Source organism: Phalacrocorax carbo, chromosome 6, assembly GCF_963921805.1.
Source record: "Phalacrocorax carbo chromosome 6, bPhaCar2.1, whole genome shotgun sequence".
In the NCBI taxonomy this organism is placed as follows: Eukaryota; Metazoa; Chordata; class Aves; order Suliformes; family Phalacrocoracidae; genus Phalacrocorax; species Phalacrocorax carbo.
In genome coordinates, this window is record NC_087518.1 from 32,675,269 (window position 1) to 32,690,192 (window position 14,924).

The window sequence follows — 14,924 nt, forward strand, 5'->3', positions numbered from 1 at the left end:
GCATGACGGGGCAAATCCAGGTGGCCTGTGATGCTCTCCCCTCCAGGGCCCCTCTGTCCTGACCTTTCTTGCTAGTCCTGCTCTCATCCCACAAGCACAACTCCCGAGCACCTTCTCGTCACAGGGCTAAAACAAGTGATGTGTGGAAGCCAGCAAGGCAATGTTAAAATCTGCTTGCCATTTTACACCCCGAGTTTAAGCAGTGTGGTTGTTTCCTTGTTCAGAGGAGATTTTGAATACTCTCAGTCAATGTGGGAGCAATTTGCTAATAAAACCATCGCCAGCCACCACAACCAGCCTCCAGTCTTGTAACTGTTTGTAATCCATCTCTCACAATTTGTATTTTTTTTTCCTACTGTCTTTACTTAGACCATAAAGTAAAGTTGCTGATTTCTAACTGAGCCAACTCGTTCTGCTGTGGGCTGCATTATGTGCATGAGCAGGCTGAGCTCTGCACGTGCAGCAGCCCTTTGCGGTTTTGCATTCAGCTCTACCATTACAAGGTGCTTTTCCCCAGTTGCTTCCCAGTTTCACGTGCACTATTGACAGCAAGTAGGTCTGTATTACCACCAGGGAATGTTTAAAAGATTCACAGATGTTGAGGATCTCTTCTTTAATAGCACCCGAGACCAGGACCATGTGGTTTCATCCTAACAGTTGCTCCATAACAAGAATTGAGCTGGGGCCAGCCAGCATTTTTCACTGTAGGTGCCAGCCAAGTTTAGACACATGGGCTGCTTAGGGGAAATGATTTGCACTCATCCCCTGCCCTCTGGACGTTGCCTAGGATTTCAACCTCTTGTCTTGGCCAACTGTTTCTCCAAAAAGCTTCCAGACATAGTCAGGAGGGCAATCAAAGGGCATTGTTTCTGGTGAGGAGGACCAGTGTTTGTGGCTGCTGTTGCAGCAGGTCCTGCATGACTGGAGTAGATCATCCTCTAACATGACCTGAAGGCATTTATTCTGCTCACAACTCATTTGCAGTTGCCACAGGTGACAGCCATTTTCCTGTGGGGAAAGTCCTGGGATTGTAATTATAGAGGCTGAGAGTTTAGAAAAATGCATGTGAGAGACTGGCCTGGAGTGTAAAGGTCTTTGGACACCTCTTCATTTCTCTGTGTATGTGTGTGTTTTCCTCCCATTGACCAAGCTGCTGGAGGGAGCCTGTCTTTGATAGCAGTCTTGCAGGACGTTGCACTTGGTTTTTAGTCCATCCCTCTGGCTGAACAGTCCCTGTAACTCAGTTGGCTTTACCTGATGCTTGCCCCAGCACAGATGCCCCCTGGGAGCAGAAACAGCAACTGGACTTTGCTCTCCCTGTGAGGAGGAACCTGTGGGGTCCAAGGCTCCACTCTGCAGATACAAGGTCTGACCAGGGAAATGGCTGGTCCTTCTGAGCAGCTCCAAGAGTTCAGCTCTGTTAACATCGAGAAAACAGTGGCTTCATTCAGCTCATGCTGTAATTGTGGGAAAAGGCCAGGTTTGCTCCTCCATGGAGATCACCATGACCTGAAACTGCTTCCTGGAGATGTCTAAGTGGTCCCTGGGCTGCTGGGGCAGAGGATGGAGCAGACCTCAAAGTAGGTGTGCTGTGGGGAGGCTGTTTCCATCTCTCCTGTCGAACCATGCTTCTGCCTCTGCTCTGGCTTTGAGAGGATCTTCAGCTCTCGAGTGCCCTCACGAGGGATCTGCAGAGCCCCCTGCTCAGACTGAGCATAACTGCACAGTCCAGCCAAAGCAGGGAGAGGCCAGTGGGAGGTCTGCTTATGGCTTTGCCTCCTCCCTGTGCTGGGAACACACTTGCAAGCTGTATTCTTTGAGCCTTTTCATTGCAGGCTCTTGGATCCACATCCCACAGGCTGAGGCCAAGCTCCTTTGTGCAATCCATTGTATGGCTGCTTCCCTGGGGAGGCGAAGGGGGGAAATAAAAAAAAAAAACATCTTAAGCTCCCAATATCTGCAAATCTCTCTTACAATGGAGGTTTTGTAGGCCTAAAAGTGACCCCCGAGGGACCAGCCCTGCAGCGGTGGAGCCTGCCCATGTGCGGAGCTGCAGGAGAGTTAAGCTGTGGACAAGCTCCCAGAGGTTAAAGCTCAACAGGAGAAACGTGGCTTAGCTGGGTTCACTACCTGTCTCTTTGCATTCTGCCTTCTTCGTGCTTTATTGCGCACTCATGCAAAGGGGTAAAAGAGCTGTGGCACAATGTGCCTGTCGCAGGGACAGGGATGCTGAAGGCAGAGCAGGATAGCAAGCCAAGGCCATGCAGTGCCAGCTGAGCCACTCACCTTTAAACGCTGGGGATGATGAGTTTCTGTCAGCTCACAAGGCAGTGGCACTCTCACACATGTAATCAGTGCTTATTTTGTGGCAAAGCAGTCCAGACTGGCCTTCTGGAACTGGTTTTGCCCCTCAGCAGAGCTGCTATGTAATTTTCAAGGTAATTTTTAGGGTTCTTGAGCACCTTGTGGCAGCACATCCTTCCCTGCAGAACTACTGCTGCAGAGAGGAGGACTGCAAAAAAAAGGAAAGATAGTTGCAGAGGGGGATGCATTCTTCGACAGGCCAAGTAGAATAATTTTTTTTTTTTTTTCAGATGAGGACTTGAAAAATAATTTAGCTTTAGCATTGACATAAGAGCAAGCAACTGATAAGCTCCAGCCAAACCCATGGCCTTGCATGCTTGGGGAATGTGTGTGTGTGCAGGAAGGGATGGTCCTGGAGAGATTATGAACTAGGCATGTGGAGGACAGTTGAAGGGAAGAGCTGCCCTTAGCACAGGTGGATGTGGTGCCCAGGAGGAATAAATTCGTTTACCTCAGATGGTGTAGAGCTGGACTGTGTCGCGCTCCGTCCTGGTCTTGTGCTGACCTGTTGCTGCTGTCAGAGAGCCGGAGGGAAGGGGGAGCTTTAGTTCCTCTGAAGCTGCCACAAGTGCCTCCACCCTTGGCTGTGCCCCACGTCCTTTGTGTCACCCGACGGTCTCCCTCTGCACATGCTGCACCCATGCCAGCACCCTGCCCTGGGGAAGCACACGCCGGAGCACAGCGTGTTTCTGAATTAACTATCAGTCTGTGAAGAAGCAGGGAACCCAAACTGCTAGCTGGGAGAAACCAGCTGAAGGACCTTGCTGGGGGTCCCACTGCCCCCCCCAAAGTGTCCCTAGGAAGGGGATGGTGTGGAAATGGTGCGTCTTAGCATGGTGGGTGGGAAGGTTCAGCCTGGCGGCAGGTGGGGAGGTCAGCCTGGCACCTCTGCGTCGATGTCTCTCACTTTCCTTTCAGGGGAAGTACTGCTTGGCCATTTCAGGGACTCTCGCAGGATGCTCTTGCTTGGTACATATTAAAGATCCATTCTCTGAACGGGCTGCAGATTTTGCCCCAGAGTTTACAGAGAGGTGCTGTCACTGCTGAACAGCCTCTGGACTTGCCTGTCCTGGTTTCCCTGCCTCTCTTCAACAGAAGGCACCTCTCCCACTCTTGGTTCAACCTGGTTTTTAGAGCAGGTACAAGGACAATGATGTTATTTACCAACACAAATCACGGTGAGCACATCATTTAAGGGAGAATCACTGCTGTATCTTTCTGCCTGGAGACGGTCTTGGAGCTCATTCAGCTGCTCCCTTTGGAATCACTTTTGAATTCATGTGCAACACTGAAAAAGCAGCCTGGTCTTGGCACCCAGAAATCACTGCACTTGGTGACACTGGATTTGCATCTGAATCTTTGGGCTAGGACCAAATCTTATCCTTTCGCATCAGACAACAGGATATGAGTGATGTTTACTTTTGACAATTGGTCACATGAACATTTATTTGAAAACAGATGCAAATGTTATTAGTTTTTAGGTTGCCAGGGTCTGGACAGAGATTGAAGAAAATCCAGAATAATTTCTGGATCTTCTTGTTTCTTAAGATTATTCCAATAATCTGGAAATAATCCAGAGGGTAAAACCTCTTTTTTTCCAACCCTCTCACTGGGCAAAATAATTCACCACAAATCAAAAATTTGTGTGTGCTGAGGTGGTGTAACATTGGGTGGAACTGATCTGATCAAGGGTGTTGAAATTAGAAGTATTTGCTTTCTGTATTTCTAAAATATTTCAGTTGTCAGTGGATTTCGTTTTAATTATTATCATGAAGTATTATGCAAACCTTAGTATGTTTCAGCCTGTGTTGAATTCAGCAGCTGTTTGGGAGTTTGTTTTCAGTTTTGCCTTAGCTGAAAAGCTGCAACTGTTTGCCCCAAACAACTGAGAAAAAGGTTGGTTGGAGTTTTTGTGGAAAAAGCAAATATTCACTTTGTTTGCCCAACTACAGCCCTGACCTAAATAAAACTTTGTCCAAATCAATGATCTCTTTTGCTTAATCAACTGAAAATTACTAGAAAAAAAAACCCCAACAGAATATGGTAAGACTCCAGTCTCACTTTGAAGACTTTGCTGATTTCTTTCATAATCTCATTATTTATTTTTAAATAGAAGTCTTGTTTTAGAAGCAAGCACATATTTTGTCTTCAAGAAGTCATAAAAATATCTCTTTATTAGAACAGCTTAGGTGGATGATGCTTACAGCAACATGCCCAAGCAGCATGCAAGCGCCTTTGCACACCTTGGCTATGCATTACAAACACAGTACATAAAACCGAGAGCAAGATAACATTAAAATACAGTTTTCCCTTAAGATATGGCCATAACATGATTAATAATAGAATCATAGAATCTTTAAGGTTGGAAAGACCTCTAGGATCATCAAGTCCAACCATCAGCCCAACACCACCATGTCTCCTAAACCATGCCCTGAAGTGCCACGTCTACACATCTTTTAAATACCTCCAGGGATGGCAACTCTACCACCTCTCTGGGCAGCCTGTTCCAATGTCTGACCACTCTTTCAGTAAAGAAATTTTTCCTAATATCCAATCTAAACCTCCCCTGACACAGCTTGAGGCCATTTTATCTCATCCTATCGCTAGTAACTTGGGAGAAGACACCAACACCCACCTCACTACAACCTCCTTTCAGGTAGTTGTAGAGAGTGATAAGGTCTCCCCTCAGCCTCCTCCAGGCTAAACAACCCCAGTTCCCTCAACATCTCCTCATCAGACTTGTTCTCCAGACCCCTCACCAGCTTCATTGCCCTTCTCTGGACACGCTCCAGCACCTCAGTGTCCTTCTTGTAGTGAGGGGCCCAAAACTGAACACAATATTCAAGGTGCAGCCTCACCAGTGCCAAGTACAGGGGTATGATCACTTCCCTGCTTCTGCTGGCCACGCTATTCCTGATAAAAGCCAGGGTGCTGGTGGCTGTCTTGGCCACCTGGGCACACTGCTGGCTCACGTTCAGCCGGCTGTCAACCAACACCCCCAGGTTCTTCTCTGCCGGGCAGCTTTCCAGCCATTCTTCACCAAGCCTGTGGCATTGCATGGGGCTGTTGTGACCCAAGTGTAGGACTTGGCACTTGGCCTTGTTAAACTTCATACAATTGGCCTTGGCCCATCGATCCGGCCTGTCCAGGTCCCTCTGCAGAGCCTTCCTATCCTCGAACAGATCAACACTCCCACCCAACTTAGTGTCATCTGCAAACTTACCAAGGGTGCACTCGATCCCCTCATCCAGATCATTGATAAAGATATTAAACAAGACTGGCCCCAACACTGAGCCCAGGGGAGCCCCACTCATGCCCAGCTACCAATATATGGTGTTCTGCTGATGCTTACATCAATGCCCATACTGAACCGCACAGAACAGAAACAGTGTTTTCTGTTACCAATGTAGTGTATAGCAATAAAAAGGAGGGAGGGGAGGAAGCAACCTGTATCTTGTACAAAACTATGCCCTGGGCTGCCCTGCTGATACTGGGCTTCAGCAGGTAATTCTCACATCTAGGCCAGTGTGTATCACAGTTAAAACCCCTGTGGTCTTGTCTTCATGTCCCCAGCCAACCAAAAAATTTGTTCTTTGGTTAGAACATGAATAAATAACCCCCTCATCTTCCTTCAATTTGTCACCTCCTCCAGGTAATGGCCACAAATCTTCTGAGACAGGTCAAGGCACACGGCAGGAGGAAAGAAGAGACAGGCTGTGGTTTTAGGGTACAGGGCTGTGCCTCCGCTGAGCCATCGGCAGGGCAGGGCAGCAAGGCACTGTTGGCAGGAGACCCTGTCCAGTTGCTGAAAGGAGCACTCAGATGTGCTGCTTGTAAAAACACTGTAGTGTTCTTGACTTGTGTCTTTTTCAGATACAGAGCCTGGGTCTGCAAGGCCCCAGTCTATGCTGCTTATATGGAAATAAGCCATGCTCTGCTACAGCTGCTCCTTCTCCAGCAAGCAGCACTGTAGGCACAAGGGACTGACACCTGGGGCTGACTGTAGGCTTATTACAAATGCTATAACCTGCACCCACCCCTCAGGTGTTCCCTGAGTTGGCTGCCTTGCCCCAGAGCATCTGTAGAAATGCAGTATGTAGGGGCACCACAGTGTTTCCAGGGCTCAGATTTCTCTTCCTGGGATGCAGAAGAGGAGGCATGGTAAGAAACCAGCCTGCTTTGTTGAGGATTTTTAGTGTGAACACCAGAGACACTGTCTTTACCTGCTAATCTCAGCTCTGGTCCTAGTTGCTTTAGCACATCTCAGGGCACCAGCTGGTTGGCAGGGAGGCATATGTACCTTTGGAAGGCAAGGACCTGGTGTGCTGCCCTAAGTGGTATGAAATAGATATCAATGTTAACCTCTACATTCATCAATAAAAGTTAGGTGGGGAAGAGGCAGGCAGGCCCTACACACAGTTCAGAGATCTGGGGGAAGCACGATCTATTGTGTAGGACCAAAGCTGATGCATCAGCCCAAAGAGATACTCATAGCCTTGTGGTGGCAATGCAATTGAAGTTAGACTTATTTTTTGAGAGAGAGAGCATTAATTTAAACTGTATTACTCATTCTTTCACCTGTGCAATCCCTTGAGGCATCACACTATCAGAGTGACAATAAGGTGGTTTCTCTTTCATTGCTCTCTGTCTTTGGAGCTTATTCTCTGGCATATGAGATCCCCTCAAGTGATCCCCCCCTTTAGTGCACTGTTTTGAGTGCTGACAGCCTGAATTTTCTTGTGATTGGTGTTTTAATTGATTTCTGAATTGCAGGTTTATTTTAACATCCTATATTTAGGATCTGGTCTTTGCTGGGTGTCATTCAGTCTGTGCAAGTGGGACTCTATCAGAACTGACTGGTCAAATCTTTGACTAGCAAACTGGGTTTCTTTTTGAAACGTGCCTTCAAAATGTTGGGCTTTGTGGAATTTATCCTTCCTGTGTTCCAGCGGCTCTCTGCAAAGAGAGAAAAACCTTCTATATGAAGTACATTGTGAGACTGATATATACAATATTAGCAAACTGAAGGGCAGGGAGAAATGAAAGAGCTACTGAGTTGAAATATCTTTCTGCTGTAATCGTTGTGTACGTTATTTGTTTATTTCCTGATAGAAACACTACCTGCAAAGTCTTGTCTTCCCTCCTGCCTGCCCACACAGCCTTGTCCTCCTGTGCAATTAGCAGTCTAAAATGCCTGGTCTTTCCATTTGCCAGAAGGAAGTATGTGATCTATCACTTCCAGGACTCAGCTGGCCAAATGGCCTGGATCGATTTGTACCTGTCCAATTCTTTGCAGGAAGGTATGGGAAACAAATTGAAGAGAAATAGCACTGGTTGTGCCTCTGCCTGCACCGGAGCCAGCTAGGACCATCTTTCCAACCCTTCCAGGGACTCTGGCATCTTTTGACCCTAAGGTTTGGTGTGGGTATGGCAGCCCCCCTTCTCGATGGTTTGCACTGGGTGGATCGGTAGGACCAGGTGGGAGATGCGGCTCCACAGCCCACTCAGCTTGTCTGAGTCCATGTGGTTGTAGGAGCTGGGGGTCCTGGTGTTGATGAACTTGGCCCAGAGGAAGTCACGGACCCTCTCTTCCACCTGCTGGAGGCTAATGTGGGTCTCCAGCATCTCCTCCTCCAGCAGCACGGTCAGCAGCAGGGCCACATCCTTGAAAGCAGCACTTTCGTGGTCACAATATTTGTAGAAGATGAGGGTGGCCCCTGCCGGCAGCAACTCGAAGCGGTGTATCACTGCAGCACGGCCCCCACCCTGGAAAGCTGAGCTCAGCTCTGAGTCCACCTCCAGCTTGGCCTCATCACTCTGGAGCCTGGATATATCCAAGCCATCGATCTGGACCATGCTGGCATGCAGGGCAGCTGAGTAGGTGTCAGCCACGCGGGCACTAAGGCATCGCAAGGTCCGCTCACCCTTGCGGGCAGCTGTGAAGATGATGATGGCCGGCTGTGTGTGGTGAGACGCATTGAGGTGCTTCTGCAGGAACTTGCGCCCACGAAGCCACAGGTGGGGACTCTGCCCCGGAAACCTGTCCTGCAGCTGGTTGAACTGGGACAGAAAGGCCTCCACCGTGGGGTTCTTGGGGGCTTGCTGGGACTTGGAGTTTGGGTTGCCGAAGCAGAATAGGCAGAAGCAAAGCAACACAAGGCTCACGACGACAAGCCCTGTTCAACAGCGGAGAGACCCGAGATGGGGAACAGAAGTCAGACCCAAGTGACCTGCAGTGGTATGCTGGAAAGTAGCTATAAGGGCTTTTTCCCCCTCCCAGACCTTCCCCACTACCCCAGGAAAGTGGTTCAGGTTGGCATGCTGTCTGTGGGTGCAGGAATGGTGAAAGGCTGCTTGCCCCATGTTGTCAGACCCATGCTCTCACACACCAGCCAGGGGTACTACAGCTCCAGATACAGAGGCAAGGCTACAGCTTTGTGGTTGCAATGCAAAATTTCCTGAGGAAATTGCAGCTGGCTACAAGCTTTCTTCTTTTCCCTCTGCTCTGTTTTCTTTAAGGTTTGTGGCCATTGGAGCACAGACCCCTACATATGGAGGTGTCTGACCCAGCTAAGGTGTCCTGTTTGCTGCCTTCGTCCTAGTTATGCTGGGTGGACAAAGGCTACCATGCTTCTACCCAGAAAAGGAGGACAGCATGGTCCAGACTGCTTCCATCCCTCTCCATGGCAAAGCAGGGTGTCTTTCTATCAGGAGAAATGCATGGTGCAGATCACCATGATGGTTCCTGCTTGGGGCCCCATGACAGAAAGGGGAACTGGGAAGGGGGACTATCAGCGTAGGAGCGTCAGACCTCCCAGGACATGGCAGGGTACTCCTGGCATGCTGAACATGATGTGCCTGCTTTTGAGTCTGGAGAGCTGGAGGGAAAGCTGCTACTATAGGCTCAAACTGAGCCTATTTTTAAGGGGATGTTTTTTTCCCTCAAACCCTCAGAAAAGGCTGTGAAAGGTCCTGAGAGAGAAGAATAATTAAATGTGCTTCATTACTTGTTCCTGGAGGATCAATGACTTCTGGTCGACGAGTAACGCACGAGGGAAGATTCTTTTCCTCACCTTTCAGCAAGAGGGACACTTTGGCCTTCTCCTGGTCTGTGTTTTGTGTGGTGACATTCTGCAAGCAGCACTGAGCCTCTGGCTTTGAGGCTGTGTGCCCTATAATAAGAGAAAGAAATGTGCTGCTCAACATTGAAGGAACAGGTAAGTTGGGCTGTAGTAAGAAAAGCAACAGAGCTGTCTGGAGCTCCCAGCTGAGAGAAAGCGTTAGAAGCGAATACTGCTTTGGGTTAATACTGCTGTGAGTCTTGGCTCCCCCTGCTTTTGGGGCAGGGGAAGGAGAAAGATGATGCAGAGTGCAGCGTGGTTTCATGCCTTTCAAAGCAGGACAGTAGCCAAAGGAGAGGGGAAGAGAGCAGCCAGTTAATTTCTTATACCTTCTTTCCAGCTCAACTCTGGAAAACTGGCAGCAAGCACTGGAGAGCTCACCATGCCATCTTTCTAATTCCTATGGAAAGTGTAGGCATGTTCATGGTGGAAGAGCAGCAGTGTGCAGCCACCAGCTCACCTTTGGTCCCATGTCTGTTCCTTAATGTGCCTTGGGACCCGCTCTCCTGTGCTTCTTGCCCTATGTGCTCTTGTGGCTCCCAGTCTTGGAGAGGGGCACTGGTGCTCTTCTCTGCCAAGAGACTCCTGGTGACATCTTCTGTGGCAGTCACGTCCGAATGTGTCTCTTTACTGTCAGAGTTCAGTGACTTGCTTCTTGATGAAGCATCTTCCTCTGCTGTGTAGGAGCTTTCACATTGCTTGCTTGTCTCCTGGTCCTTCCATGTTTCCTGGTGGACAAGGCTGTCTCCTTTGCCATCCATTTTATCATGAGCCAGGCTGGCTGCAAGGAATAAAATTCGCAGACCTACACTTAATCTTTTTCAGCACAAGAACCAATAACCCTTTCTCCTGCTCTGCCTCCTCTAAGCAAAGGCCCAGCTTATCTTCATTTTGGAAATGCTGTACACACAGAAGGGGAGAGACTCACCTTGACCCAAGTTGTCTTCTTCCAGGCATCCTTCTGAGACCCCATCTCTTGTCTTCCCAGATTCGTCCAGTGATACTTCAGTTTCTTGGGGAGCCACCTCCTCTACTGTGGGGCCAGCTGAATCTGATGGTGTTGTCTCTCCTCCATCGGTAGTTGCTGATTCACACACCAAAGAGTCCTCCTCTGGTTTGCAGGAGGTCTCAGGCTGCCTGCTTTTCACTTGGTGCTCAAGTGTCTCTTGGGTGGGCTCTTGGTGCACAGGATGCTCAGCTGTGCTCTCCGCCTCATCTTGGGCCGGCCCAGCTGTTGGGATCAGAGTTCACAAGCTCAGCTAGCCATACAGGAGTCAAGAATACCTAGTGCTTTACCACCACCCTGTAAAACTCCCAGTTCTTGCATTTCAGAAACATCTACCCCCAGTGAGATGGGGGAGAGAGAATAGGGTGACCAAAAGTGAGAAAACTCATGGGTCGAGATCAAGACAGCTGAATAGGTGAAGGAAATGGGGGGGAGTCACAAGTGATGCACAGGCAATCACTCACCATGCCCTACAAGCGGGCTGATGCCAGCCCAGTCTCCAAGCAATGGCCACTTTGGAAGCCAACACCCTCTCCCTTTCTTCCTGTACCCTAGTTCTTGTAGCTGAGCATGATATTACACTGTGTGCAATATCCCTTTGCTCACCTTGGGTCCCCGCCCAATCTTCTGCCCACCCCAGATTATTTGCTTGGTGGGGGGAGAGGCAGGGGGGAAAAGAGAAATCCTTGATGCTGTGCAGCACTGTTCAGCCATAGCCAAAACACTGCTGTGTTATCAACACTTTTTTTTTAAACCACAAACCCAAATCACAGCACTGTACAGGTGCTATAAGGAAAGTTAACTCTATCTCAGCCTATGTCCCACACTGTTCTCCGTGGGGTGGGCAGTCAATTCTTTCATTAAGTGGTAGGATATGTTACCACATCTTCCACAGATAGTGTGTTTTCCTAGGTTGGTAAATTAAGCTGATGGATTTGAAGAATTTCTAAGGCTGATGTTGAGCACTGGCCGGAACACTTCAAGCATCTGCCTGAACACAAATATTAGCTCTGCTTGTGCTCCTTCTCTGCTCCTGTACTGGAGCTGCTCTCCCAAAGAGCTACGGCAATGTATAATGAAAAACAAACACTCACTGGAGCATAATTCAATAGAGAAATCTGAGGCTGAACACAACCGTTTGCAACATATTCTGAATCTTATAAAACCAAACGGTGCAGCTCGAATTTCAGGTGCTATTTGTGAAAAATTGCTTATGAATGATCAAGCACTACAATATCATAGAAATGATTATGCTTAAATCAGAATAAAGACTGATAAAAATGGCAATGAATTCCCTACTAATTGGAAAGCAGAGGAAAAGCTGCACTTGTCAGAACATGCCATCCTTTGGAGAATGATTTTTACATTCCTGTTGCTGAGTATTATGGGAACACTTCTGACCACCTAGGACAGATCTGAGCTGGTTATAGCACCACAGTGTCACTGAAACACTCACACGTAGTAGCCATAACAAGGCATCTGGAGATTGTAAATACACATTAAAAACTGAAATATGAGGAACCTGGAGGTATCCTGCTATTCAAGCTGGGCACAAACAGTACTCCTTGCCCTGCCCTTCCCACCTCCATAGGTGGTGGGAAACTGGCTTATTATTTAAGCATCTGTAGATGGGAAGCACTGGGATGGAGGGAAGAAAGGCCCCCAGTCTGGAGCTCCATCTTTAGCCTTCCTTGTGCTGCCAGCCTGGACACAGAGTCTAAACCTGTTGCCTATGGGAATCCAAAAGTGAAAGCAACTGGTTAATCTTTTACCCTCCAAGAAAATATATCAACTTCCTTTTCTTGGCCTAGAAAAGAGGCTTTTTTTTTTTTTTTTTGCTTAGATTTCTCATGTCACTGTTGAAAACTTCTTGCAAAGGGATTTTCCTAGTAGACGGAGTAAGTGTAGGATTCACTTACCTCCAGACAGATACATGCTTGGATTCTCTTCCATATTCTCTCTCCCCTGGAGCTCTGGCTTCTGCACTGTTTTGTTTCACCTTCTCCTTTGGTCATAAGAAGCTGTATCTCGCCGCTCTTCAAGTGGCTGACCAAGCCTCCTCACAGACACCATACCATCTTGGCCTCAGGAATTACAACCAAATGCCCATAACCCTGATAAGCACAAACACAGGAGCAGTGATTCATGGCGGAGAATGAGGCTCCTCCCTCCATGCTTACTAAGGTGGTATGAAAATGGAGGGATGTCACTGATAACTATGAACCTTCAGCCCAAGGGCTATTAGCTATTTTGCTTCCTGGCAGGCTACAAGCAGTCCAAGGGCTAAAGCAAACCACAGTTTTCTTGGGACAAGCTAGCGGGGTGAGGCACTGGTTTCTCATCTGGATGGATCTGGATAGATTCGGCTGTGCTCCAAGACGGCAAACCTGGAGGCAGGCTGCCCCATGTGCTTGCGGGCACCTTGTATCTCATAGCCAGGTTGACATAGAGCAAGGAGCCTACTCCACCTCACCTTCCTGCCTCCAGTGTCTTGGCTCGGGAGATGATGGTGCTGCAAGGCGAAGCTGCTGGCAGAAACACTGCCCAGGCCCTGTGCAGCAACGTTACCCCCACCCGACTTCGTGCCCATATGAGGGGGCCGAGCAGTGCCTTGGCCAGATGTTGTGAACCTGGAGCCACAGCCTGACTCTTCTACACCCCCCCAACAACTGTCTCCTCTGCTAAAGCGCTTTGGGACCGGATGGCTGCATAGGACGGAGCTAGGCTCACTGGTGTAATCAGAGAAAGTCGATGGCTTTCACAAGGGCAACGCCTGCCCGCGCATAACTAGGCGGCATCGAAAACTCCCTGCTGGAGAGTGTCTGGTGCAGATTTCCATACAAAAATCTCAAGCTCAGCCTTCACAGCAGTTCTTCTAGCATAGGGGGGTGCCTTCCCCCACCCGCACTATCTCTACAGCTGAGTTTTCTTGCTAAATACAAGATTTGGTGGTGCAGGGGGGTATAATTGCCACGCTCTGCCGCCCAGCTCTCGTCCCTCCCCTCTCCGTACTGTTCCCGCTGGTGGCGCTTTGGGAGAAGAAGGAAGTCAGAGGAACAAAGTGGTTTGCAGAGTCAGACACTTACCCAGGCTTGGAGGTTTGGAGCCAGACGGGGCAGCGAAGTGAATCAGAGGCCCCAGCGCTGGCCCCTCCGCTTGTCCTTCCCAGAGGCCCTTTGGCTCTGCTTGTAGCAGGACAGCCTGTGCCCCCAAAGCACAGCCTTAATCCTCCACTGTCAACGTGACAGTGAACTCTGCCCTTCCACAGGCGCCCGGCGGGCTGCTGGGAGGTGTAGTTTTCCTTCCCTCCTTCTCGCCAAAGGTGGACGGCTTTTCCCCAGTGAAGAGCAGTCATTCTCAGGAGCATTCAGGAAATGGTAACTTCGTTTTTGGTTGTATTTCTGAAACTCCGCAGTTGTGCGGTTTCATTCAGGCAGACTGGATGACTGGGGGTTTCCTGAGTTAAGTAACAGCATTGCAGATTTAAACAACTAAATGATTGTGAGGAGGGAACTGTTTTGAGAATAGATATATGAAGATGAAAAGTACCACAGGAAAAACAACCTGAACACATAGCCAGAAGACCCAACTCTTGAAATCGCCTGTTGTGCAAATGCAGGGAGGCTGGGGAGCTGCGGGCTGTGAAATGGAGTGTCTTTAAGCATCAACCTGGAGGGCAAGGAAAGGGGAGCCCCCCAGTGCTCCCCTTTCAGCATGGTCCAGAGACTGCAACAGGTGGAAGGTCAGAGAGAGTGTGTGTAGCTGTTCCTGTCCTCATTTGGGCAATGATTTTCCAAAAAATGATGCTGTGCCTTCCTGTGGCTGCACAGGGGACAGGTATGGTCCAATGCCCTTCCCTATTCCCCCCTGCCCAGGAGACATGCCCCAGAGAAAGGCATCAGTGCAAGGAGCAGCAGCACAGAGGCTGCAACCTCCCCTCAAAGTCAGCTTGCTGCCTTTGCACTGACATCCCCAGAGGACCCCAGCGGCAAATGGCTGAAATGAAGCACAGGGAAAGGCAACTGAAATGGTGCCTGTAGGGAATAGAGACTAAATAGTTGGGACGCCTCAGTTTGGATACCAGAAGGGTGAAGGGGGGAATTTGACTGATGTGGAGCTGTTGTTCACCAAATCCCCCAATACTAGGACTTGAGACACTTGTAAAACAGGTAGGAGGTTGGGTCAGGGTGGGCAGAAGAAAGTACTACTTTATGCTGTGTGCAGGAAATTCCTGGACCTTTCTGGATGGGGACCATGGAGGCAGAGTGTCAGAAGGTTCAAAACAGGCTGAGTCTCATTTGTGGACAGCAGGCCCATAAACAGTTAGTTCAGGACCAGGCAGGGCTGTACCTGGCAATGGGAGATGCCATTTAGGGGAAGCACATGATCCCAGCCCCATCCTGTGCTCTGTTCTCCTCATGCTCCCGCAGCAC

At 49.1% G+C, this 14,924-nt stretch overlaps 1 protein-coding gene across 2 annotated transcripts; it reads right to left on the reverse strand.

The window, feature by feature from the left end:
- Window positions 1-4,504: 4,504 nt before the first annotated feature.
- LOC104050968 (torsin-1A-interacting protein 2-like) lies at window positions 4,505-13,749 on the reverse strand. Of its 2 annotated transcripts, none has more exons than XM_064454503.1 (6): window positions 13,578-13,749; window positions 12,411-12,605; window positions 10,414-10,716; window positions 9,946-10,266; window positions 9,438-9,536; window positions 4,505-8,540 (listed from the first exon to the last, which is right to left on the reverse strand). In XM_064454503.1, exons 2-6 carry the CDS (start codon window positions 12,442-12,444, stop codon window positions 7,774-7,776), a joined length of 1,524 nt encoding a protein of 507 aa, XP_064310573.1. In that variant the 5' UTR covers window positions 12,445-12,605; window positions 13,578-13,749; the 3' UTR covers window positions 4,505-7,773. The 2 variants fall into 2 exon arrangements, with proteins under 2 accessions (XP_064310573.1, XP_064310572.1); XM_064454502.1 differs by having other exon boundaries at window positions 9,372-9,536.
- Window positions 13,750-14,924: the final 1,175 nt, after the last annotated feature.